At 34.2% G+C, this 26,397-nt stretch overlaps 2 protein-coding genes across 8 annotated transcripts; both read left to right on the top strand.

The window, feature by feature from the left end:
• The first annotated feature begins 225 nt into the window (after positions 1-225).
• On the top strand, positions 226-5,309 carry LOC142635991 (G-type lectin S-receptor-like serine/threonine-protein kinase RKS1). Of its 5 annotated transcripts, XM_075810043.1 has the most exons (9): positions 228-577; positions 1,669-2,553; positions 2,670-2,813; positions 2,988-3,184; positions 3,347-3,557; positions 3,705-3,942; positions 4,053-4,203; positions 4,282-4,583; positions 4,907-5,309. In XM_075810043.1, exons 2-8 carry the CDS (start codon positions 1,752-1,754, stop codon positions 4,579-4,581), a joined length of 2,043 nt encoding a protein of 680 aa, XP_075666158.1. In that variant the 5' UTR covers positions 228-577; positions 1,669-1,751; the 3' UTR covers positions 4,582-4,583; positions 4,907-5,309. The 5 variants fall into 5 exon arrangements, 4 of the variants coding, with proteins under 4 accessions (XP_075666156.1, XP_075666155.1, XP_075666157.1 ...); XM_075810041.1 differs by having other exon boundaries at positions 227-2,553; positions 2,994-3,184; XM_075810040.1 differs by having other exon boundaries at positions 227-2,553.
• An 8,584-nt stretch (positions 5,310-13,893) lies between these two features.
• Positions 13,894-25,095, top strand: LOC142636301 (G-type lectin S-receptor-like serine/threonine-protein kinase RKS1). Of its 3 annotated transcripts, none has more exons than XM_075810477.1 (8): positions 13,894-16,449; positions 16,561-16,704; positions 16,885-17,075; positions 17,238-17,448; positions 17,596-17,833; positions 17,944-18,094; positions 18,173-18,474; positions 25,070-25,095. In XM_075810477.1, exons 1-7 carry the CDS (start codon positions 15,192-15,194, stop codon positions 18,470-18,472), a joined length of 2,493 nt encoding a protein of 830 aa, XP_075666592.1. In that variant the 5' UTR covers positions 13,894-15,191; the 3' UTR covers positions 18,473-18,474; positions 25,070-25,095. The 3 variants fall into 3 exon arrangements, with proteins under 3 accessions (XP_075666592.1, XP_075666591.1, XP_075666593.1); XM_075810476.1 differs by lacking the exon at positions 25,070-25,095 and adding an exon at positions 21,556-21,914; XM_075810478.1 differs by lacking the exon at positions 25,070-25,095 and adding an exon at positions 18,801-19,730 and having other exon boundaries at positions 15,174-16,449.
• The last annotated feature ends 1,302 nt before the right edge of the window (positions 25,096-26,397 follow it).

Here is a 26,397-nt window from a genome sequence, read left to right as displayed (position 1 = left end):
AGAAAAAAAAATATTAAAAATAGATCTCATAATACTATTTACATATTTAAAAATTATTTTGTTACAATATTTTCAGTTTTTAACTTTTAACTTTCAGTAACAAGTTTTATCCAAACAAGTTGTGTTCAAATGAAGCCTAAAAGTAAATTCCAATAAACTAACCTGGGCTAATACCAACAAGCTCCAAAATTTTTCAAAATGACTAAGTTGGTCCCTGAATATAATTGGACCCTAAACGGCTTTATGCCCGTTACTCATTCTCAGGTTCTCCTCTCAAACCCTTGTCTTCTCTCTTTCTCAAACGCTTTCTATTCTCTCTCTCAGACGTTCTATCTTCTCTCCCTCTCATACGCTCTCTTCTCTCTTACCCACAACGGCAAAACTATCATCTTGCTCTCTCTCTCTCTCTCTTCGAATCAGTGCCATGAAAACAGTTGTCTAGGAATTTTCAAGCTTTTCCTCACCACCGCTGCTGCTGGTTCCTCACTGAAGGCTTCTGTTTGGATTTGGGTTTGAGTCTAGGTCTGTGTGCCAAACGTCAAGGGAACGAGGCCCACGACCTCTGCAACTACCACAGGTAACGAATCACACCGGAAACGCCACCGATCGTTCTCCTCCTCCTTTGTTGGTTCAGGTCTTGGTTGGTTTAGGGATTGGGTTTTTTTTTTTTTTTGGGTGATTTTTGATTTGGGTTTGAAAGGTGAGGTTTGGATATGGTCATCTGTGAATCTGTGGGTATTTTTTTTGATTTGGATTTTGTCTGAAAATTGGTCTAATATAGTGTTTTTGTTGGAGTATGAATGATTATAGATATGTTTGTATGCTTTGTGATCAGAGATTTTTGGGGGTTTAAGGGTTTTATATGGCTAAGTGTATATATTTGTATAATCACTTTGAATAAAACTCAAGACTCTTAAGAGATATTAGAATTGAACATAAACATTCTGAGAGAGAAGAAAAGCTGAGAGTAAAGTAACGGTCCCTAACAGCGTTTAGGGACCAAATTGAGATTAGGGACCAAGATGGTCATTTTTGAAAAGTTTACTGGAATTTACCGAAACTAAAAAGAAATGATATTCAAAATGTTTTAAATAATAGTTATGATAGTCAACAAAAGCCTTCCCTGAAAAATTGACGACTAGAGAATTCTCAGCAGTCCATGTGCACAAACCTTAGTCAAACCTTTTTTTTTTTTGAGGGTCTCTCAACCACAAAAAATAAAAATAAAAATAAAAATAAAAAATGTTCCATGTTAACAAACCATTTGCACAAACAAGGATGTGCTGAAAAAGAAAATGATCGAGTCTTTGATTCTAATCATTCTCTTCTTCAAATTTTGCACTTCCCTTGACACCTTAGCAACAAACCAATCCATCAAGGATGGCCAATCTTTGATTTCTAAACACAAGAAGTTTGCCTTCGGCTTCTTCAGCCCTGGCAAGTCTAGCTACAGGTATCTTGGCATTTGGTATGTCAAAGTGACACCACAAACTGTTGTGTGGGTTGCAAATAGGAACCATCCTATTATTGATTCTTCTGGAGTTCTCTCAATCAACCAACGTGGAGATCTTGTCCTCCATGACAGTAATAACCCTCTACTTTGGTCTACAAATATTTCTGTCCAAGACCAAGTGACAACCTCCTCAGTAGCTCAGCTTCATGATTCAGGAAACTTGGTATTAGTCCAGGACAATAACAAAAAGGAGTTGTGGCAAAGCTTTGACCATCCTACAGATACTCAGCTTCCAAACATGAAGTTTGGCTTGAATCTTATGACTGGGATAAACATGTTCCTAACATCTTGGAAGTCAAAAGATGACCCTGGAACTGGAAACTATAGCCTTAAGATAAATCCTAATGGCTCTCCACAATCGTTTTTGTACAACGGTTCAACCCCATATTGGAGAGATTCGCCAGAGAATAATGTATTCACTGAAACAAGCTCATCAGGTTTCAAGTTTTTTTTTGTTAACAACCAAGATGAAATGTCTGCCTACTACTCTAATGATGACCCTTCCATCATGACAAGTGTAGTGTTGGACAACACTGGATTGGTTCGATATCTTATGTGGGATGATGGTGTTCATCAGTGGAAGGAACTATGGTCAGTACCTAAATACCGGTGTGACAAGTATGGGCAATGTGGTCCGTATAGTAAATGCAATCCTGATAATATTAATAAGTTTGAGTGCATGTGTCTGCCAGGGTATGAGCCTAAGTCTCCAAGGGATTGGATTTTTAGGGATGGTTCTGAGGGTTGTGTGAGGAAGAACTCGGGGTTGTCCATGTGTAAAAATGGAGAAGGGTTTGTTAAATTGGAGCATTTCAAACTTCCCGATTCATCAATTGATGGAGCTTTGATAGGCACAAGTATGAGTAGCTCAGAGTGTGAGCAGGCATGCTTGACGAATTGTTCTTGCACAGCTTTTAGCAGCACGAATATTGATGGGAAGGGAACCAGATGCTTCGCATGGTATGGTGAATTAATCGACACTTTACAGTTTACAGATGAAGGGTCAGAACTAAATGTTCGTGTAGATGCAACTGAGTTAGGTAGCATTCTTCACTTGCTTGCATTTTCTTATAAGTTTCATTCTCTCTTTTTCAATTTCTGAATCGTGTTTTCTTCATACTTTCTTTCTTTTCTTTTCTTTTCTTTTTTCCTTCAGCTAAGTATATAAGGAAATCCAAAGGGTCACTTAGCAAGAAGAGGAAGCTGGCTTTAGCATTAGTGTCTATTGCTGTGTCAATGTTTCCTGTATCCTTTCTAGCCTATATTTGGCTAATGAAGAAGAAAAAGAAAAAGAAAAAAGGTAAATAAAGTCACTTGTGCATTGTATTCTTCTCATATACATATGTTTGGCTCAGCTATGACAAAATGTCCCATATATCAGGAGTCATTTAGATTGGTCCACATGATGTGAGCTATATTATATAGATGCTCAGTTACAAAGTAATATTAAGCAATGTCTCTCAATTATGTTTAGGGACAGTGAAGAGAAAAGTGCACAATCAATCATTACATATTACGAGTACCAGCGGCTCTTTTGAGGGGAATGAGCTCAAGGAAAGTGGTACACATCCAGATTTACTGATTTTTGATCTAAGCTGCATAGTTGCTGCCACAGAAAATTTTTCTCCTGCCAACAAACTTGGGCAAGGTGGTTTTGGCTCTGTATATAAGGTACAATTACAATTCATAGACATTGTTGATATCTTGCAAATTTTTTATCATTTTATATTCCATTACTGTAAGATAGGAACAAAGTTATTGAAGAAGCGGATAGAGCTTTGTTGCTTTAAAATAACAGTCATGAGTAAGCTTAAGTTTGAGTCATGATTTCAGGGTCTATTATCTAATGGACAACAAATAGCTGTAAAAAGGCTGTCCAAGAGTTCTAGACAAGGAATAGAAGAATTCAAAACTGAAGTTATGTTGATTGCGAAACTTCAACACAGGAATCTTGTCAAACTGTTAGGTTGTTGCATTCAGGAGGAAGAAAAGATGCTTATTTATGAATACATGCCCAACAAAAGTTTAGACTCTTTTATTTTTGGTATGTCTTCTTTCTAAAAATCTATAACCTTCATGATGTGCCTTTATTATATATGTGCAAAAAAGAATATATTTGAAGTACCTAAAACCACGTATTTCAGCACTATTACATCACATTTTGAGTATACTTGAACAAATTTTATTGTAGATCATACAAGAAGTTCATTCCTAAATTGGAGTAAACGCTTTGAAATCATTATTGGGATTACTCGGGGGATTTTGTATCTTCATCAAGACTCAAGATTGAAGATTATCCATAGAGATCTTAAAACCAGCAATGTCCTGCTAGATGCTGAGATGAATCCCAAGATTTCAGATTTTGGCATGGCTCGTATATTCAAAGAGGGCCAAACTCAAGACAAGACAACCAGAATTGTTGGAACATAGTAAGTATAAAACATGCATAAGCATAGACACACACTAGAATTGCACGCATACAAATAAATTGAAGCATTATTCAAACTTTAAGATTACTTTTGATACTAGTTACCTACAGTGGTTATATGTCACCAGAGTATGCAGTATTTGGAAAGTTTTCAACAAAATCAGATGTCTTTAGTTTAGGGGTCATCTTATTGGAGATCGTAAGTGGCAAGAGGAATAGTGATTCTTATCAGGAGCACCCTTCCGTAACTTTAATAGGGCATGTAAGTAACAGAAAACAACAATCTTTTACCATTTGCATTTACAGTACAACTTTTTTTATATAATACTACCAACCACAGGTCTGGGAACTATGGAGAGAAGATAGAGCTTTGGATATAGTTGATTCATCGATAAAGGAGTCATGTGTTTTTGATGAAGTCTTGAGATGCATTCAAGTTGGGTTGTTATGTGTACAAGAAGAAGTAGTAGATCGACCAACTATGTTAGCCGTTCATCTCATGTTGAGTAGTGAAAGAACTCTTCCTTCTCCTAAACAACCTGCTTTCATTTTCAAAGGACCTTCCAAAAAATTGGACTCAGTCACAGGAGTTTCTTGTTCTATAAATGAAGTGACAATAACTGAGTCTGAAGCTAGATAAAGGTAATGATTCTTGTTTAAACAATGAGACATCCTTAGTAGATTTTTCTCTCTTTTTTAACAGCACACTATTGCCTATTACACCCCTCTTATGCCATTTGCATATATAATATGTAGTACTAGGATTTTGTATTGAAAAAATGAGGCATTTTTGTTTAGATCTCATAGGTTCAAGTATGTGGTAAGCAAACTCAGAGAGTTAGGAGCCATTGAAACATAATTAAGTTGAGCAAAACTAATCAAAAGGGTTATACTTGGGATCCCTGTGGCTGTGATACTTCACGCTAAGTGCTTCCTTGACTCTTTTCTTGTCTTTTATTGTATAGTTTAAACAGGTACTTATGACAGCATGTCTGGACTAGCTAAACCAACACAATTGACGATTTCGTCAAAGATTGCGGAGACTGTTGTGTTATCTCAAATGCAAACGAATTTGAGGCCTAATTGGACCATTAAGTAGCAAGCTAGGCAAGCTATGAGCTGGAGAATTGATTTTTCCTTGGTCACAAACTGCTTCTTTATATCTTTGCTTACCAAATATCTTTTCTTGTAAGTTCAAAAAAAATATCTCTTCTTTTATGTTAGAAATTTAAACAAGTTAAAATCATTGTACCTCTATAGGGATCATTCCAATATATGTAGCAGTACGAATGTGAAATTCTGTCACATATAAACTCCAACTTGACCCATCAATCTTAGATCAACCCATAACAAATGATTTTATTCCTACTAATTAACTCACATTAAATTAAAAAGTTGCAGAGTAGAAAATCACAGGCTCACTTGAAGAAAGTGTACTTGTGCATGGATAGATTCACTGGGGTCCGTAGATCATGTGGATTTGTCAGTTCAAGAAGCTCCAGTACATTTTTCCCATTTTCTTGTGTTTGGATTAACTTAGTTTGATTATATAATAAATTGTGCAAAAAAAAAAAAAAAGGTTTTCGCTGAATAGTGCAAAAGTGTAATTATGCTCAGAAAAAATGAGACTATAAAACTACAAGAGGGAACCCCTTAAGGCATAAATTTTCAACAATCTATTGTAGCTTTGACTTAATAATAAAAATCAATCATTATGAAACTGACGATATTGATTGAAATTTCGATAGTATCTAAAAATAAGTACTACACCTGGCTTATTGAACCACACATAGCTGGAAGTAGTGTTAGGAGTGTCTCAGGCTATTAGCAAGTGTGACAAGAATGAAAAATCAAATTGAGATATTGAAAATTGGCTAATGTGGTTGGGAGGTTTACAATGACTCAATGAGAGTATAATGTCAAAGAAACCAGAAAAATCACTTTTCATTAAAAATATATATATATGCTAAAGATATGTTCACTTCTACTACAAAGTCTTACAAATTAATGTGATAGTGAATCTGATTAGTGCCGGTATGCTGCATCAAGCACATAATAAATAATTTCTTAATTAATATTGTGTTTTGTATTTCAAATTTGACACGCGACTTTGTAATGCCTATCGAGTAAACTTATGTTGTAAGAAGAGTAGTATCTCTATGTCACTTTTTTCATTAACATCAAGATCCTGCGTGTAATATATATTCCAAGCATGAGAGAATAATGCGTGTAATGTGTTGCCACAAAGCACGAGATTTAGAGTTGGAATATTATATAATCATTGCTCAAAACAATAATTAACAATACAAAGAAATACAAAAGTGCACATATGCTCACGAGGTGGAAGTGAAATACATAAAGGAGGTAATAATATATGCATTTTGGTGTGGCTTAACATACAAATCTGGTATCAGATGGGAGAAATTTCAGAGAGAATCAATCTAGAATAAAAATGAGGTGGGAATGATTCAGCATTTCATGGGACTAAATCTTCTTTTTATTTTTGCAATTGAGATCCTTTTAAATATTCTATACGTTGAAATGATCTCCAATATAATCAGAAATAACTTATCAAAGAAGAACAAATTGGAGAAATTTTTGTTCCTTTAAAAGCCATCACATGTATTGAGCATGTAGTCCCATGCTTTTTAGTCTAAATTGCTTTGGTGATAATATTGGTGCTTAATTTCTAATAAATTATAATCTTATTTAAAATTGGGTTTAGAATAATGATATGTGCTTGAAAAGAAATTAATTTAAGGAGAGAAACTCAAATCTCCAACTAAAAATTAGCCCCTAAAGCAATAATTAAGAAACTTACTTGGACAAACCCCATCAGGAAAAAATTTGGTATCAATTTGAATGGACTATTCTTGTATATACACAAGTTCATGAAGAGCCTCATATCTTGTGCTTTCTCTGGCACTATAAAATCAAACACATTCCTTCCTATCTTCGTCAACTGCTCCTCCTTTTGGTCATCAGTGTAACACATACCAGAGCTCATAATCCCAACCTTCTCCACCTCATCTTGATAAATTTCAGCCATCCGATATGTCACATACCCTCCATAACTAATGCCTACTATACTAAAATTGAATTCAGTCACAGGAGTTTCTTGTTCTATAAATGAAGTGACAATAACTAAGTTTAGAGCTAGATAAAGGTAATGATTCTTGTTTAAACAATGAGACATCCTTACTCCTTAGTAGATTTTTCTCTCTTTTTTTTAACAGCACACTATTGCCTATTACATCCCTCTTATGCCATTTGCATATATAATATGTAGTACTAGGATTTTGTATTGAAAAAATGAGCCATTTTTTTTTAGATCTCATAGGTTCAAGTATGTGGTGAGCAAACTCAGAGAGTTAGGAGCCATTGAAACATAATTAAGTTGAGCAAAACTAATCAAAAGGGTTATTCTTGGGATCCCTGTGGCTGTGATACTTTACGCCAAGTGCTTCCTTGGCTCTTTTCTTGTCTTTTATTGTATAGTTTAAACAGGTACTTATGATAGCATGTCTGGACTATCCAAACCAACACAATTGACTATTTCGTCAAAGATTGTCGAGACTGTTATATAAAGTGCAAACGAAAATGAGGCCTAATTGGACCATTTAGTAGCAAGCTAGGCAAACTATTAGCTAGAGAATTGATTTTTCCTTGTTCACAAACTGTTTCTTTATATCTTTGCTTCCCAAATATCTTTTCTTTTATGTTAGAAATTTCAACAAGTTAAAATCATTGTACCTGCATAGGGATCATTCAAATATATGTAGTAGTACAAATGTGATGTGGAATTCTGTTACATATAAACTCCAACTTGACCCATCAATCTTAGATCAACCCAAAGCAAATGATTTTATGAATTCATTAACCGACTCACTATAAAAAGCGAATCAATATTAACTTCAAGATCACTGTCCTTGAGTATTTCCATCTTTAATTTTGGCCCCAGGTGCCTGTAAAAGCATAAATCTTGCTATAGAAACTTGAAAATTCAATTAAATCCTGAAGTTGATGAAAAAGGAGCTAAAAAAGACTACATTTTCAACTGATGGAACAATAATACTGGGAATACATTACACTGGTCACCCCAAATTATTAGTGTTTCCTTCACCCAAATAACACCACATTCACAATATGGAAAACAAAGTTACAACGCTTCCCAGTTTCATGGACTTGGCATGGTGTTACATAGGAGCTAACAATATATTTTCCTTTATTGTATATACCAATTTACCTACATAATGTGAGTTTCCTGTAACTAGTGGTGGAGTCAAAAAAAATTTATGGAGACTAAACTAGATAGAACAAAATTTTAAGTTAAAAAAAAAATATATATATATATATATATATACACACACACACACAAACACAAGTATAAAAATATAACAAATAACCCTATTCAAAAAATTAATAATAATATCAAATAAAAAAAAAACTTCATTTAATTACTTGGATTAAGTAACCATACACTATCATCAATACAAATATATGAAGCAAACATGTGGAGTAGAAGTGCCTATTATGTGGCTTCTGAAGTTGTACATTGATCAATGTATATATATGATATAAAATAGCCCTTAAAAATATAATATAGAAAAGTATTAAAAGTGCACTGGAAATTGGAAACCACTTACATATACCCAGCAGGTTTCTCAAAAAATAAAAAACTTACATATACCTGCAACCATGGTTGTCAAAATCGCGATCCAGATCGTAGAATCGCACGATTTTACGATCCCACCTCACCAAAAAGTTTTAAATCGTAGCAGGATCGCAAAAATGTTAGGATCGTAGGTAGGATCGTGTAGAATCGTATAGGATCGTAGGATCGTATGGGATTCTACCGATCCTACCGATCCTACCATTTGGCTTGAATTTTTTTTTTTTTTTTTTTTTAAGTGGGATTCATTTGGGTAAACCTAAACCCACAAGCCCAACAGGTTTTAGAAGCCCAATAATGAATTGAAGTCCCAAATTTACCCCTATGTCAACATAAAATCTCAAAAAAACCTATGGTATAAGTTTAATGTTTTCAAAAACAAAACATTTTCTTTCTTTAACTGTTCCTGTTTTTTTAAACTGTTGTAGAAGCCAATTCATTTTTAATATTAACATACTTATGCTAAATTAATCATCTATTTGTATCGCATTCACAAATGTTGTTACATAAAATCTAATGATGTACTTGTGTTTCACTATCTATAGGCAACCATGTTTTATATAATTTTGAAGTGATTATTTTTATTGAGTTAAGAAGAACTATTTTTTTTCATAGAATAATAAGACCTAAAAAAGTAAATATCAATTTTAGAACCAAAAAAAAAAAATAAAACCACACAATTGAAACCAATGTCATTAAAGCATTAGATTTAGGAACTTTACCTTAGAAATAACAGTTTTAGTACTCACAACAGTGGTGTTTCTAACTTCGTAGAAAAGAAAATGCATTTTGTAGAGTCCATATTTTTGTAGTTGGCAAATACGATAAATGTAATCAATTCATAGTGTTTTTGGTGTGTCTTAAGTGGGTTAAAGATGTATTTTATAGTCCAAGACAAAGACCCAAGTTCGGATCAAGAAAGAATCAAGTTTAGAGCAAGAAAACTAAAGTTTCTATCAGTTTTACTGCTAGCTTGATTCCTGGCTAGACCGTATAAGATTTTCGATTTCAAGCTTGACATCTAGTTCGATCAATCGAGATTGCGATATTATCAAAAATATAAAACGTGAAAAATGCCATAACTAGCCCTTTGTCAAAAACATAGCATCTTTCAGCCCTGTTAATGGTGAGCCATCACTGCCTTTAAGCTTTCTTAACTTAAGTTTAACGTTTAAAAAAAAAAAAAAACTCAGTCAAAAACCCAGCACCTCTCAACCCTCTCAATAATGTTGCCATGAGCCATTGCTGCCTTTAAGGTTTCTGGTAATTTGTTTTGGTAGTTAGTACTTAGTAGTTTATCATTTATTTGTACTTTGTTAGCTTAATTCCATATTGTTGTGTTGCGTATATGATTTTGACAAAGCTTTTAAGGTTTTTATTTTTCTATTTTGTTAACTAAATTAAGTAAAATTTGAAAAATTATGAAACAGGATCTTCATTATTTAATTAGCTAGTTTACCTTAGATTGAAAATTTTCTTTTAGATTACATATTGTAAAATTGTAGTTAGCTAGTTTTTATATGCTAACTAGCCTAACTTATTTTGGATTTGGAACTTAGAATTTGGAAAACATTTTTCATATGTGTAGATAATATTTTGGTACTTAATTGCTAATTAAACATGTACTGAACTTTTTAGATACATTATGTCAAAAGTTAAATATATTTTGCTTCATTAGAATGACATAAGAACGATGTAGTGCGTGCAAATTACATTTTATGATGCAATTTTTTTTAATGGATGGATTTATATTTTAAGTAATTATATAACATACAAAGTTACTATCAATAGGTTTTTTGTTTAAAATCTGAAAATAAGTTGGATCTTACGATTTATGATCCGATCCTACGATCTTCGATCCTACCTACCTCCCACGATCCTACGTAGGATCCCGATTTTGACAACCTTGCCTGCAACATTTACTCGGTTGTAAGCCACAAAATATAGAGCAAGCTGTAAACCACAAAATAGTTACCGACTTTTAGTCAGTTGTTAAAAGTCAAAACTCTCAAACTATTTACTCCGGCTCTTTAGCTACAAACTCATCTCAAACACAAGTCTTCCATCTTAAGTCTTTTCTCTTTCTCTCTTTTATAGCTTTTGTTTGATTTTTTTTTTTTTTTGACATAATACTTAGGTATTTTGGAAATTAGATTTTATATTTGTGCAAGATTTAAGTACTGTTCCTTAGGTTCCCTTCTTAAGATTATATCATATTGATTTTTTCTCATGGAATGAAAATGTATGTTTTAATTAAGTAGTCACATGACTGAATCATAAGAGAGGAACCTAAGGAAAAACACCTTAAGTACTGTACCTAAGTTTTGTCCTTTATATTTATATCAAAATAAAATGTTGGCTATGTATCTAAATGTGTCTATCAAATATTAAAATTGTCCAAGATGAATATGTATAGACTATATTTTAATTTCAATTTTTCATTGATTTATTATTTAGTTATAACATCAAAATTAAATTATATGAATATGTAAACTTAAAACTGCCTAAGATAAATTTGTGCTTCTTGTTCGACCAGCCCTGACAATTAGTTGGTTGCTATTACTGGTTCAAATTGTTCAATGTGCTTGTTTGGTTTAAAGCCAAAGCCAATACATACATATATATATATATATATATATATATATATATTAATATTGTCAAAATTTTAAAAGTAGAATATAAATAATAAAAAGAATAATAATGTAACCAATGATGTAAAGGATGAGGAGGCTCAATAACAGCATAGTAACAACAATAAATGCAATATAAAGATCCGGTTAAAGGCAATTAAATCTTAATAAATAAAGTCTATGCAGTCTTTTTTTTTTTTTTGGTTAGATCATGTTCTCCTTACGTTGTTATACAAATTATTTTCTTTCATTTTGATAGGTGAAGTATTCAATTTCAGACATAAAGTATACTTTTTTCTACATAATATTTTATATATTAAATTTATAATATGGTATAGTCTCTTAGGAATGTCCAAGAAATATGCAGCTACAATCTCATGTATCCATATTAGTAAACAATACCCAATCAATAGTTTGAAACTACCCTTACAATAAGAAAAATTATAAATATGATAATCTCTTTTAGGAAAATAAAATTTTTGAATAATATATTTGAAACTTAAATAATTTAGTTGTATAAGAAAAAAATTAGGAAAATATAATGCAAGATAACATAATTTAGCAAAATATGGACCGCCCAAAAAATCAATAATATCAATCAAACAAATCCAAACCATAAAATGATGATATATTTTTTGAGATAGATAAATGAAAAGTAATTTTTTAATTTTTTGAGAGATAAATTATTTTACAAAATTTAGAGAACAAATTATATATTATACTAAAACTAAAAAATAATTATTTATTCCCATGCATGGGTCCGCGACTAGTTCATTAAAAAACTCATATAATTAAAACTACACACTTCGAAGTATCTTTTTAATCACCATATTATGGGTTGGACCAAAATAACTGCAAGCATATTTGAATTTGAAATTTGAAACCAAACATTTTCTGTAATTGAAATATATGTTGCAATATGTACATGAATTGGCAGTTTATGGAATATAAATCCTAACTTCATGTATTAAATTTTGAGCAACTGAAAATCGATTGGTATTTTGGTCGAATGATAAAAAATTATTATAATGAATTGACACCATAAGTTGAAATCTCCCCAACAAAAAAAAAAAAAAAAAAAAACTTAGAGCAACCTAAAGCAAATGATTTAATCAATTCATTTACCAATTAGGCCCATCAATGTTATTCTATAAGATAGCCACTAAACCATTTGGTTCATATAATACTTATATCTCTCCTCAACGAGATGCTATCTCTTGTTACAGATGTATCATATATGTGGATTAAGATACAAATATATCATATATAGCAATCTAGGGTATTGCAGTACTTGATCCAATTGCTCTCATTCATTTCACAAAATATTTTTACTTCTTCCATTTTTAACTTTTCATTATTTACTTCTAATTTTTATTTAATGAGATTGAAAGTTACTTTTTTCAACTCTCAATTTCAGTTATTGAGAGCAATTGAACATGGCCCTCAATCTCATATATGTATATGTAACAGCCATTCACAATAGGAGGCTCCCATGATCTATGGGACCTATTTGTTGGAAGAGAGTTCACTGCATGTATCTAAAACAAGTGATAATTACTCCTCAATAAGGAGAGTGCCTATGCAAATTGCAATGCAACACCTTGAAGGCGTGATACTCTAAAACCTTAGGCCAAAAAAAAAAATAATAATAAAAGAAAAAAAGTTTACTACATGACTAATGTCCTCGTGTATTATCACTAGCTTCTATTTCAGTCCTTAGCAAGGCCCGACTGTATCAATCATCATTTTAAAAACACATTACTAACTCAAGGCAGGATGGGTAGCCCTGCCTCTATTAACACTTTTGAGTAATGGTACAATCTCAATATGTTTTACAATTTTTTTTACAATTGTTGACATGGTCTATTGTGATCTATGCAACATCATTCAAGATTTGGCCCGAAGCAGAATATGATGGTCCAAAGAATGAAAGAATGGAGCTTTCACAGAACCACCTGTGAAATCCCCAAGTCTGGATTTGTTTGCTCATGATTGTCGTTACTAAAACATTATGGCCCCATACAAATAAAGCCAAGACCGATAGTCTGTTGAACTAGGCACTTGTGTCAGTTGTGTGCCACGATATTCAACCTGTTTGACGCATCCAGCTATAGGAGCTAATCAGCGAGTAGATCAAGTTGTACTAGGGTCCGTTTTGATAAAACTTAAAACTGAAAAATATTGTTGTAAAATAATTTTTAATTGTGAAAAATTACTGCTCATGCCTAAAATTATTGTTCATTGGCCTAAAATTACTGTTCATGGCCAATGAACAGTGATAAACGTGCGTCCAGGAAAAGGAAAAAAAAACACTGGTACTGTTTATGAAAAAAAGTCAACAATCATGGCTAAAAAAAATAAAAATAAAACGCTGAAGCACCAAACGCGTGAGTTTTCAGCTGGATCCAAACGCCCTCTAAAGTATCTGTTACAAGTCTACGTTTTCAGTTTGCGTTTTCAAAAAAAAAAATTTTCTCTAGCGCGTGAGCAGTAACTGGTGCTGTTCATGCACATAGAATTATTGTGTGGGAGATAAAGTTAATGCGTTCATGCACATAGAATTATTGTGTGGGAGATAAAGTTAATGCGTTCATGCACATAGAATTATTGTGTGAGAGATAAAGTTACTGTTTACGCACTATTCATGAGACCCACAAACACTTTATTCAGAAAAAAAAATATTAAAAATAGGTCCCATAATACTATTTACACATTTAAAAATTATTTTCTTACAATATTTTCAATTTTCAATTTCTAGTAATAAGTTCTATCCAAACAAATTTTATCCAAATGAACCCTAAAAATAAATTCCAATAAACTAACCTGGGCTAATACCAACAAGCTTCAAATTTTTTCAAAATGACCAAGTTGGTCCCTGAATAAATTGGACCCTAAACGGCGTTTAGGCCCGTTACTCATTCTCAGCTTCTCCTCTCAAACCCTTGTCTTCTCTCTTTCTCAAACGCTTTCTATTCTCTCTCAGACGTTCTATCTTCTCTCCCTCTCATACGCTCTCTTCTCCTTTACCCACAACGGCAAAACTATCTTCTTGCTCTCTCTCTCTCTTCGAATCAGTGCCATGAAAACAGTTGTCTAGGAATTTGCAAGCTTTTCCTCACCACCGCTGCTGCTGGTTCCTCACGGAAGGCTTCTGTTTGGATTTGGGTTTGAGTCTAGGTCTGTGTGCCAAACGTCAAGGGAACGAGGCCCACGACCTCTGCAACTACCACAGGTAACGAATCACACCGGAAACGCCACCGATCGTTCTCCTCCTCCTTTGTTGGTTCAGGTCTTGGTTGGTTTAGGGATTGAGTTTTTTTTTTTTTTTTTTTTTTTTGGGGTGATTTTTGATTTGGGTTTGAAAGGTGAGGTTTGGATATGGTCATCTGTGAATCTGTGGGTATTTTTTTTTATTTGGATTTTGTCTGAAAATTGGTCTAATATAGTGTTTTTGTTGGAGCATGAATGATTATAGATATGTTTGTATGCTTTGTGATCAGATATTTTTGGGGGTTTAAGGGTTTTATATGGCTAAGTGTATATATATTTGTATAATCACTTTGAATAGAACTCAAGACTCAGAGATATTAGAATTGAACATAAACATTCTGAGAGGGAAGAAAGGCTGAGAGTAAAGTAATGGTCCCTAACGGCGTTTAGGGACCAAATTGAGATTAGGGACCAAGATGGTCATTTTTGAAAAGTTTACTGGAATTTACCGAAACTAAAAAGAAATGATATTCAAAATGTTTTAAATAATAGTTATGATAGTCAACAAAAGCCTTCGCTGAAAAATTGACGACTAGAGAATTCTCAGCAGTCCATGTGCACAAACCGTAGTCAAACCTTTTTTTTGTTTGAGGGTCTCAACCACAAAAAAAAAAAAAAAAAAAAATGTTCCATGTTAACAAACCATTTGCACAAACAAGGATGTGCTGAAAAAAAAAAATGATCAAGTCTTTGATTCTAATCATTCTCTTCTTCAAATTTTGCACTTCCCTTGACACCTTAACAACAAACCAATTCATCAAGGATGGCCAATCTTTGATTTCTAAACACAACAATTTTGCCTTAGGCTTCTTCAGCCCCGGCAACTCTAGCTACAGGTATCTTGGCATTTGGTATGTCAAAGTGACACCACAAACTGTTGTGTGGGTTGCAAATAGGAACCATCCTATTATTGATTCTTCTGGAGTTCTCTCAATCAACCAACGTGGAGATCTTGTCCTCCATGACAGTAATAACCCTCTACTTTGGTCTACAAATGTTTCTGTCCAAGACCAAGTGACAACCTCCTCAGTAGCTCAGCTTCATGATTCAGGAAACTTGGTATTAGTCCAGGACAATAACAAAAAGGAGTTGTGGCAAAGCTTTGACCATCCTACAGATACTCAGCTTCCAAACATGAAGTTTGGCTTGAATCTTATGACTGGGATAAACATGTTCCTAACATCTTGGAAGTCAAAAGATGACCCTGGAACTGGAAACTATAGCCTTCAGATGAATCTTAATGGCTCTCCACAATCGTTTTTGTACAACGGTTCAACCCCATATTGGAGAGATTTGCCAGAGAATAATGTATTCCTTGAAACAAGCTTATCAGGTTTCAAGTATTTTTTTGTTAACAACCAAGATGAAATGTCTGTCTACTACTATAATGATGACCCTTCCATCATGACAAGAGTAGTGTTGGACAACACTGGATTGCTTCGATATCTTATGTGGGATGATGGTGTTCATCAGTGGAAGAAACAATGGTCAGTACCTAAATACCGGTGTGACAAGTATGGGCAATGTGGTCCGTATAGTAAATGCAATCCTGATAATATTAATAAGTTTGAGTGCATGTGTATGCCAGGGTATGAGCCTAAGTCTCCAAGGGATTGGATTTTCAGGGATGGTTTTGAGGGTTGTGTGAGGAAGAACTCGGGGTTGTTCATGTGTAAAAATGGAGAAGGGTTTGTTAAATTGGAGCGTTTGAAACTTCCCGATTCATCAATTGATGGAGCTTTGATAGGCACAAGTATGAGTAGCTCAGAGTGTGAGCAGGCATGCTTGACGAATTGTTCTTGCACAGCTTTTAGCAGCACGAATATTGATGGGAAGGGAACCAGATGCTTCGCATGGTATGGTGAATTAATCGACACTTTACAGTATACAGATGAAGGGTCAGAACTAAATGTTCGTGTAGATGCAACTGAGTTAGGTAGCATTCTTCACTTGCTTGCATTTTCTTATAAGTTTCATTCTCTCTTTTTCAATTTCTGAATCATGTTTTCTTCATACTTTCTTTCTTTTCTTTTCTTTTTTCCTTCAGCTAAGTATATAAGGAAATCCAAAGGTTCACTTAGCAAGAAGAGGAAGCTGGCTTTAGCATTAGTGTCTATTGCTGTGTCAATGTTTCCTGTATCCTTTCTAGCCTATATTTGGCTAATGAAAATGAAAAAGAAAAAGAAAAAAGGTAAATAAAGTCACTTGTGCATTGTATTGTTCTCATATACATATGTTCGGCTTAGCTATGACAAAATGTCCCATGTATCAGGAGTCATTTAGATTAGTCCACATGATGTGAGCTATATTATATAGATGCTCAATGACAAAGTAATATTAAGCAATGTCTCTCAATTATGTTTTGGGACAGTGAAGAGAAAAGTGCACAATCAATCATTACATATTACGAGTACCAGCGGCTCTTTTGAGGGGAATGAGCTCAAGGAAAGTGGTACACATCCAGATTTACTGATTTTCGATCTAAGCTGCATAGTTGCTGCCACAGAAAATTTTTCTCCTGCCAACAAACTTGGGCAAGGTGGTTTTGGCTCTGTATATAAGGTACAATTACAATTCATAGACATTGTTGATATCTTGCAAATTTTTTATCATTTTATATTCCATTACTGTAAGATAGGAACAAAGTTATTGAAGAAGCGGATAGAGCTTTGTTGCTTTAAAATAACAGTCATGAGTAAGCTTAAGTTTGAGTCATGATTTCAGGGTCTATTATCTAATGGACAACAAATAGCTGTAAAAAGGCTGTCCAAGAGTTCTAGACAAGGAATAGAAGAATTCAAAAATGAAGTTATGTTGATTGCGAAACTTCAACACAGGAATCTTGTCAAACTGTTAGGTTGTTGCATGCAAGAGGAAGAAAAGATGCTTATTTATGAATACATGCCCAACAAAAGTTTAGACTCTTTTATTTTTGGTATGTCTTCTTTCTAAAAATCTATAACCTTCATGATGTGCCTTTATTATATATGTGCAAAAAAGAATATATTTGAAGTACCTAAAACCACGTATTTCAGCACTATTGCATCACATTTTGAGTATACTTGAACAAATTTTATTGTAGATCATACAAGAAGTTCATTCCTAAATTGGAGTAAACGCTTTGAAATCATTATTGGGATTGCTCGGGGGATTTTGTATCTTCATCAAGACTCAAGATTGAAGATTATCCATAGAGATCTTAAAACCAGCAATGTCCTGCTAGATGCTGAGATGAATCCCAAGATTTCAGATTTTGGCATGGCTCGTATATTCAAAGAGGGCCAAACTCAAGACAAAACAACCAGAGTTGTCGGAACATAGTAAGTATAAAACATGCATAAGCATAGACACACACTAGAATTGCACGCATACAAATAAGTTAAAACATTATTCAAACTTTAAGATTACTTTTGATACTGGTTACCTGCAGTGGTTATATGTCACCAGAGTATGCAGTATTTGGAAAGTTTTCAACAAAATCAGATGTCTTTAGTTTAGGGGTCATCTTATTGGAGATCGTAAGTGGCAAAAAGAATAGTGATTCTTATCAGGAGCACCCTTCCCTAACTTTAATAGGGCATGTAAGTAACAGAAAACAACAATCTTTTGCCATTTGCATTTACAGTACAACTTTTTTTATATAATACTACCAACTACAGGTCTGGGAACTATGGAGAGAAGATAGAGCCTTGGATATAGTTGATTCATCGATAAAGGAGTCATGTGTTTTTGATGAAGTCTTGAGATGCATTCAAGTTGGGTTGTTATGTGTACAAGAAGAAGCAGTAAATCGACCAACTATGTTAGCAGTTCATCTCATGTTGAGTAGTGAAAGAACTCTTCCTTCTCCTAAACAACCTGCTTTCATTTTCAGAGGACCTTCCAAAAACTTGGACTCAGTCACAGGAGTTTCTTGTTCTATAAATGAAGTGACAATAACTCAGTCTGAAGCTAGATAAAGGTAGTGATTCTTGTTTAAACAATGAGACATCCTTAGTAGATTTTTCTCTCTCTTTCTTAACAGCACACTATTGCCTATTACACCCCTCTTATGCCATTTGCATATATAATATGTAGTACTAGGATTTTGTATTGAAAAAAATGAGGCATTTTTGTTTAGATCTCATAGGGTCAAGTATGTGGTAAGCAAACTCAGAGAGTTTGGAGCCATTGAAACATAATTCAGTGGAGCAAAACTAAACAAAAGGGTTATACTTGGGATCCCTGTGGCTGTGATACTTCACGCTAAGTGCTTCCTTGACTCTTTTCTTGTCTTTTATTGTATAGGTTAAACAGGTACTTATGACAGCATGTCTGGACTAGCTAAACCAACACAACTGACGATTTTGTCAAAGATTGCAGAGACTGTTATGTTATCTCAAGTGCAATCGAATTTGAGGCCTAATTGGACCATTAAGTAGCAAGCTAGGCAAACTATTAGCTGGAGAATTGATTTTTCCTTGTTCACAAACTGCTTCTTTATATCTTTGCTTCCCAAATATCTTTTCTTGCAAAGTTAAAAAAAAAAAAATCTCTTCCTTTATGTTAGAAATTTAAACAAGTTAAAATCATTGTACCTCCATAGGGATCATTCAAATATATGTAGCAGTACGAATGTGAAATTCTGTTACATATAAACTCCAACTTGACCCATCAATCTTAGATCAACCCAAAACAAATGATTTTACCAATTCATTAACTGACTCACTATAAAAAGCGAATCAATATTAACTTCAAGATCACTATCCTTGAGTATATCTATCTTTAATTTTGGTCTAGGTGCTTGTAAAAGCATAAACCTTGCTATAGTAACTTGAAAATTCGATTAAATCCTAAAGTTGATAAAAAAGGAGCTAAAAAGGATTACCTTTTCAACTGATGGAACAATAATATAGGGAATGTAACGTCCCAGCTTTAAAAAAAAAAAAAAAAAGGGGCATGGTCAGATTTTAATTTGCATTCACATGTGCCCCCCACCTATCCACCATTTCCCACCACTCTTTTTCGCACCATCTCTTCTCTCTTTTGGCGAGCCATCTCTTTTCTTCTTTTCACTTTCTATCTTTTCTCTTCACTTAAACACCCACACGCATTTCCCACTCTCCCACCGGGTTCCACTCCAAACCACCATCTCACCATCATTTTTTCAGCAATATCACCAAAAAATCTTTAGAAACCTCTAAGCATCTTCATCCTTTTTATTTGAGATAAAATATTTTAATCTTTTTTGTGAGTTTAATATTTTGGTTGAGGTTATATTTTTATCTAAGCTTTGATAATGATACTCGTGATTTGTAAGTCTAGGAAATGATATTTATGTGTTTATATGTATGGGCTTTGTCTTGGTGGATTTATTTGATGAGTGGGTTTATAGTTTTTACCATGGTGACTATCTAAGTGGTAAAGATTTGAGAGTTTTGGCTCTTTAATGTGAAATAAATAGTGAATATAATTTTTATTGATTATTTGGAGTTAGTCAAAGATTCAAATTGTTTGTTTTGGAGAATATTATGAATTTTGGTATCATGGGTCTCTTGTTGATGTGGTGTAAATATTGTGGGAAGTACTTTTAAATTGTTGAGGTTTTGATGTTAGATATAATACCTTCAATCATTATGAGAAGATTATAAGGCTATGAATGTAAAATGGTCCCACAAGCGCTTTCACCCACCCCCGAATAAGCGAATCCTTTTTCAAAGCCTTTTTGCCCAAAAGAGAGATCCATTCTCAGGGGAATCGTAGGCTTCAAATTGATTCATAGTGGAATACATTGTTTTTGAGATTAAGTGCTAGGTTTGCCTAATTAAATGCTTATTTGGCAATTCATAATTTGTAGCTAGATACAATTTCAAGCTTTATGTTTATTGTGATAAGTTTGCTTGATATTATTTAGGTTTTAGTTAATCTCCTTTGGAGCTTGGAAAATTGAGTTCTTTGTGTTGGAAAGTTACTCTCCTTTGAAGCTTGGAAAGTTAATCTCCTTCGGGTCAAACACATTTTTGCAAAATTATATATGAATATATGTTTTTTTAAAAGTTTTGTGTTGTGACCTTATCATATATTATTATGTATGAAAAGTGTATCATATTTGATATTGCGTTTGGGGAAATGCATGAATTGTTGACATGAAAAATATGAGCATTTTTTAGTTAAACTTTGATAAGGAAATCATTGATTTTATGGTATATTAGAAAATTTAAAGATGCTTATTTTGTCTTGTTATGTGAGAAATTGACAAAAAATCTCTTGACAAGAATGACGTTGAAAACCTTACAAACTCTGTGAAAGTTAGATTATTTAAGATTTTTTTTAAAATTATCTAGATATAAACTATGTATTTGAAAGTAATGTAAAATGTGAGTTTTATGTGGTTTTAACACCGTGTCATGTGTGATTTCTTGGTGATCACTCGATTTGGTTTTCGTAGTCTTTGTAACAACGGAATCAGATCCATGTTAGTGCCCTTTTATTTTAGATGACGTGTTCTTCCCTACTGCCCGTGGGGGAGAGAGGTTCCTTGATTGTATATGGGTGAGACTGCTGCCCATGGGGCCAAAAAATCACATGCAAAAGAGGTCCTATATGACGCGTTCTCTCTACCTATGGGGGGAGAGAAAAACCTTGAGGGTTTGGGTGAGGCTGTTGCCAATAGGGCCAAGAGACTGCATACTAGAGAGGACAGTATCATGTTAGTTGTGAATGGATGGATCCCTAACTTGTCTATGTGGTAATGTGGTATATTTGTGATAAATTATCGAATATTAGATGTTATGGCTTTAGAAATTATATAGTTAGTGCTCACAAATTATAGTGTATAGTTGTATGGTATTATTTTTCGAAACTTTGTATTCATTATTTTTCATTCTTGTTATATTATTATTGAAAATGATCTTGCAGTATTCAGTTAGAAATTTCCCAAATTAAAACCATGCTTTGTAACTGTTCATCATCATGAAACTTGCATTTCCCCCACCCTCATGAATTATGCTACTTACTGAGTTTTGACTCATCTCACCCTCTAACATTTTTTCAAATTAATTAGTTATACCTTGGGTATGGAGCTTACTTCATTGGTGATGATTAGAGTGCTATATTAAATTTGGAGATTTTTGTCGTAAATGGTTGATGACTCGATCTTGCTATTTACAACGAGACCTTAATTAATTGTATTGGAGGTTGGTCGCTTGAGGTTTGTTAGCCTTTAGCATGGTAGGCCTAGACTTAATGTTAAGGTCCTTATTCTTGATAAGATTGTGATTTTGTGTAATCCAATTGGAGTCTTGTAATATATTTATGTATTATGTAGAGGCACATGATTATTAGTTATTGTTCATAAATATGTTATAGAGCTCTAACTTATAATGTAGAGATTTTAGTATGGTTATATATTTTTATCCTGTGGAAAAGAAAGAAAAATAAAGATCTCCTATAGTTTGATTTGCCAAAGAGGAAAAATCTACAAGTACCTTTGGGATGTATTTCTCATGCTTTTGACCCTTTTGGGTTTGGGGTGTGACAGGGAATACTACTGGTCACCCTGAATTATTAGTGTTTCCTTCACCCAAATAACACCACATTCACAACATGGAAAACAAAGTTACAACGCTTCCCCAATTTCATGGACTCAGGTATGGTGTTGCATAGGAGCTAACATTATATTTTCCTTTGTATATACCAATTTACCTACATAATGTGAGTTGCATGTGACCAATGGTAGAGTTAGAATTTTTTTTTATTTTTATGAGGGCTAAACTTGATAGAACAAAATTTTAAGTTAGAATATATATTTATTTATTTATACGCACACAAGTATATAAATATAACAAATAATCCTATTCAAAAAATTAATAACAATATCAAATAAAAAAACTTAATTTAATTACTTGAATTAAGTAACCATAAACTATCATCAATACAAATATATGAAGCAAACATGTGGAGTAGAAGTGCCTATTATGTGGCTCCTGAAGTTTTACATAGATCAATGTAAATATATGATATAAAACAGCCCTTAATAATATAATATAATACAGAAAAATATTAAAAGTGCATTGGAAATTGGAAACCACTTACATATGCCTAGGTTTCTCAAAAAATAAAAAATAAAATAAAAACTTATACGCTGTGTTGATGCCCATTTTTGACAAGAGGCCCAATAGTAAAAGAAGCCTAACAATAAGGGAAATGAAAGGAAGACGAGGGGCAAAATGGTAAAAAAAAAAAGAGGTAACAAGCCTAGTGGACTGACATGGCAGGAATGATGGCCAGCAAGCCCATAAAAGTAACAAGAGGTAAAAGAAAGAAGTAAGTGGGCCGAGGAAGCCAAAGGAATGAAGTGGTAAGCACATGGGGACAATGAGAGGTAAAGAAGAAGTAAATGGGCCAAAGAGGCCCAAGGAATAAAGTGGTAAACTCAATGAGCTAACATGGTTGGAACAATAGCCAACAAGCCCATAAAAGTGATAAAAGGTAAAAATATAGTAAATGAGCCGAAGAAGCCCAAATGAGAGAATTAATGGGTCAATGGGCTAACACGGCAGGAACACCAGCTAGTAAGCCCACAAAGGTAATAAGAAGTAAAAGCAAGACAAGCCAGTTAGGGAGGCCTAAATAAAGAAGCAGCAAACACAATGAAGCAGCATGGCAAGATTAATGGCTAAACGGCCCACGACCATGAAGAAGAGAGACAAAAACGTGGGCCTAGTAGGCTATGGAGACAAAGGCCTTTGCCTAGACAATACCCAACCCAAGAAGGGATCAAAGGAAGAAAACATAGGCCCAAAAGCCCACACATCCTTCACGCCACAATGGATAAGCACAAACTAGTACACACAGCAAAATGAGACAACGCAAGAGTAGCAGAAATGGCGTGAAGGGCAAAAGGAGACAAACACAAACGAAGTGGAACTCGCTTAGAGGACCATGGCACCACTTACTTGTACCCAACCAATACATGGGAGGTAGGCCATGGGTCAAAATATTCAAAGGGTGTGGTTTGGCGGTGGGAAGAAAATGGGGGTATATTCTAGGGTTCCCGCCTAAACCTTTTTGGGATAATGAGAGGTAAAGAAGAAGTAAATGAGCCAAGAAAGCCCAAGGAATAAAGTGGTAAAATCAATGGGCTAACATGGTAGGAATAATGGCCAACAACCCCATAAGAGTGATAAGAGGTAAGGATGTAGTAAATGAGCAGAGGAAGCCCAAAGGAGAGAATTAATGGGTCAATGGGCTAAGACGGCAGGAACATCAGCTAGTAAGCACACAAAGGTAATAAGAGTAAAATCAAGGCAAGGCAGTTAGGGAGGCCCAAATAAAGAGGTAGCAAACACAATGAAGCAATATGACAAGATTAATGGCTAAAAGGCCTACGGCTATGAAGAAGAGAGACAAAAACGTGGGCCTAGTAGGCTATGGAGACAAAGGCCTTCGCCTAGACAATACCCAACCCAGGACCCAGGAAAGGATAACAGAAAGAAAACATAGGCCCAAAAGCCCACATATCCTTCACCCCACAATGTATAAGCACAAACCAGTGCACACAGAAGAATGAGACAATGCAAGAGCAGTAGAAATGGCGTAAAGGGAAGGAGACAAACACAAACGAAGTGGAACTCACACTAAGGACCAAGGCACCACCTACTTGTACCCAACCAATACATGGGAGGTGGGTCATAGGTCAAGATATTTAGAGGGTGTGGTTTGGTGATAGGGAGAAAGGGGGGGGTCTATTCTAGGGTTCTCGCCTAAGCCTTTTTGGGGGAATGTCTTGTTGGGATAGCATTTCACCCAAAAGAAGTAAGTGTGAGCTAAGACCACTTAATGCATGCCATAGAAGTAGGTGTTGAGGTAACTTAATCCTTATCCATTGAGGTAAAAACAGAAACAGAGAAAGGTAAAGAAACAAAACAAGTAATTTTGTCTAGAAATAGAGAGTGGTGCAACCAACACACTCTGGTAGAGGTAGTGGCTAGACAACCAGCTTAATGGGTAGTCTTAGAGAGATGCCCACTGTAAATACTACTTTTTGTACTCCTTACGACTCGAGCCTCCATTGCCTAATGATGCTCAAACTCTAAGGCCCAAGGTTAGTTTAGAGCCTAATCAGATATCAAATTGACTTAAGGTGTTAAAAGAGAAAATATAACCTTTTAAATGAGCAAAAATCTATTTTGAAAATAAAATGACCAAAGAGTCCCTTGGCCCACGTATGTAGGCCAAAGCATGTATACACAATTACATTCCTGCATACGTAGCTAGGGTTTCAGAAGCATGAAAAATGCAAGTTTTTTGCAATAATTGCTGAAGTTTGGAATGAATCTCACATTGTCTAGGAGCCATTCCAAATCCCAATTTTTTCACTATAAAAAACCTTGCACTGTACATTTTCAAAACACAGAAATCTCATAAGAAAAACTTAAGATTCACTTGAAAATAGTGAATCAAAAGAGAGTTTTTCACAAAATACCCTCATGTCAAATTTATTTGATTGGGACCTCTTCTGGCCCCAATCCTTTTAGTTTAAGATTACTAATCGCTTGTTTAATGACTTATGATAGATTTTATTGAAGGGAATGGTCAAAATCAAAGTTTGGAAAGTCCTTTTTGAGGTATCAAGCTTCAACCCTTTCTTTTCTTTTTTGCTTTTTATTTTGTGTTTTAATCTTGTTTCTTTGCTTAGTTTATGTTTTTACATGTTTGTTTAGCTTATTTTATGCTTATTTGTTGCTCTGAGCATGCACAGTTGTTAGAATTAGGATTTTTTTTGTTTGTGCTCTGTTTTCTATTTTGGGTTTTTGGGGTTAGGGTTTTGAACAAGTCCCACGCATGCATGTCATAAGCATGCATACGTAGGTTAAATCCTGCGTATGCAAGTACTTGCCCAGAAACCATAATTCAGATTTCTTACGTTGTTTGGTTTGCTTGTTTCACATGTTTTACTTCTATTTAAATCATTTTCTTATGTTTATACGTATCAGAGTCTCTGTCTTATATGCTTGTTTGTCTTTAACATGCTTAGATTAGGGTTTTATGTTCATGTCTTGTTTAAATACCATGTCATTCGTTCACATATGTGTTGTGTTGCTCAAAGGTAAGTGAGGTAAGTCATGCTTTGACATGAACATACATGTTGTTTATTTAATTCTCCCTTGATATATATGTATGAAGTTGATGCCTTGCTGTTAATCTATGACATGATTTGCTTGTTGCCATATTGATGTTTATGCTTGTTGTCATGTATGGGCTGCTGCCGTACCTTGAGAAGTATGATATGTTTTTCACATGCTAGATGAATGCTAGGGTTTGTATATGTGTGTGGTTTGGCTTCTTTTTGCTTTATGGATAGATGAGTATTTTGTTTCGGGATGAATGATGCCATGTTGCATGCTAGATGCATGTTAGCGTGTGTGTGTGAGTTAGAAAACAAGTAGTGAACATATTTTTAACAAGGTTAAGGTATAAGACACAATGATGAGAGACCAACCTTAGGGTTGGGCTATCTTAGGTGTCTAACACCTTCCCAAGAGCACACCTAAATGCCGAATCTATACTCTAGTAGTAAGATCAAAGGTCCTTCTTTGAAAGGGTGCTATATATATGGTTCTTAAACCATTGCAAAAAAACTAGGTGGCGACTCCAAGACCCCTTGTGTCCACACCCACAAGAAACCAAAAATGGTTGAGGGACAAAAGGGGTAAATTCTATAATGGAAAATGGTATAAAAGGGGGTAGCCATGAACAGTAAAAGAGAAGAGGAAGCAAGAGGTAGGAAAGAATAGGGAGGAGAAAACACGGAGAGAAAAAAGAAAAGATTAAAAAATAAAAATAAAACACCCAAGTAAAACGAAAGAGAAAGTAATGTGGTAGGAATAGAGACATGCATTGA

This window comes from Castanea sativa, chromosome 5, assembly GCF_040712315.1.
Source record: "Castanea sativa cultivar Marrone di Chiusa Pesio chromosome 5, ASM4071231v1".
NCBI lineage: Eukaryota > Viridiplantae > Streptophyta > Magnoliopsida > Fagales > Fagaceae > Castanea > Castanea sativa.
Note: the sequence above shows the minus strand (reverse complement) of the source record. Positions and strands in the feature narration are given on the sequence as shown.

Excerpts from the sequence above, each read along its gene's own strand:
- LOC142635991 (XM_075810040.1), top strand. The coding sequence starts at position 1,296 with ATGATCGAGTCTTTGATTCTAATCATTCTCTTCTTCAAATTTTGCACT. Across the intron at positions 3,185-3,346 it reads GTTTTGGCTCTGTATATAAG|GGTCTATTATCTAATGGACA; the intron begins GTACAATTACAA and ends TCATGATTTCAG. Across the intron at positions 3,943-4,052 it reads ACCAGAATTGTTGGAACATA|TGGTTATATGTCACCAGAGT; the intron begins GTAAGTATAAAA and ends AGTTACCTACAG.
- LOC142636301 (XM_075810477.1), top strand. The coding sequence starts at position 15,192 with ATGATCAAGTCTTTGATTCTAATCATTCTCTTCTTCAAATTTTGCACT. Across the intron at positions 17,076-17,237 it reads GTTTTGGCTCTGTATATAAG|GGTCTATTATCTAATGGACA; the intron begins GTACAATTACAA and ends TCATGATTTCAG. Across the intron at positions 18,095-18,172 it reads CCCTAACTTTAATAGGGCAT|GTCTGGGAACTATGGAGAGA; the intron begins GTAAGTAACAGA and ends TACCAACTACAG.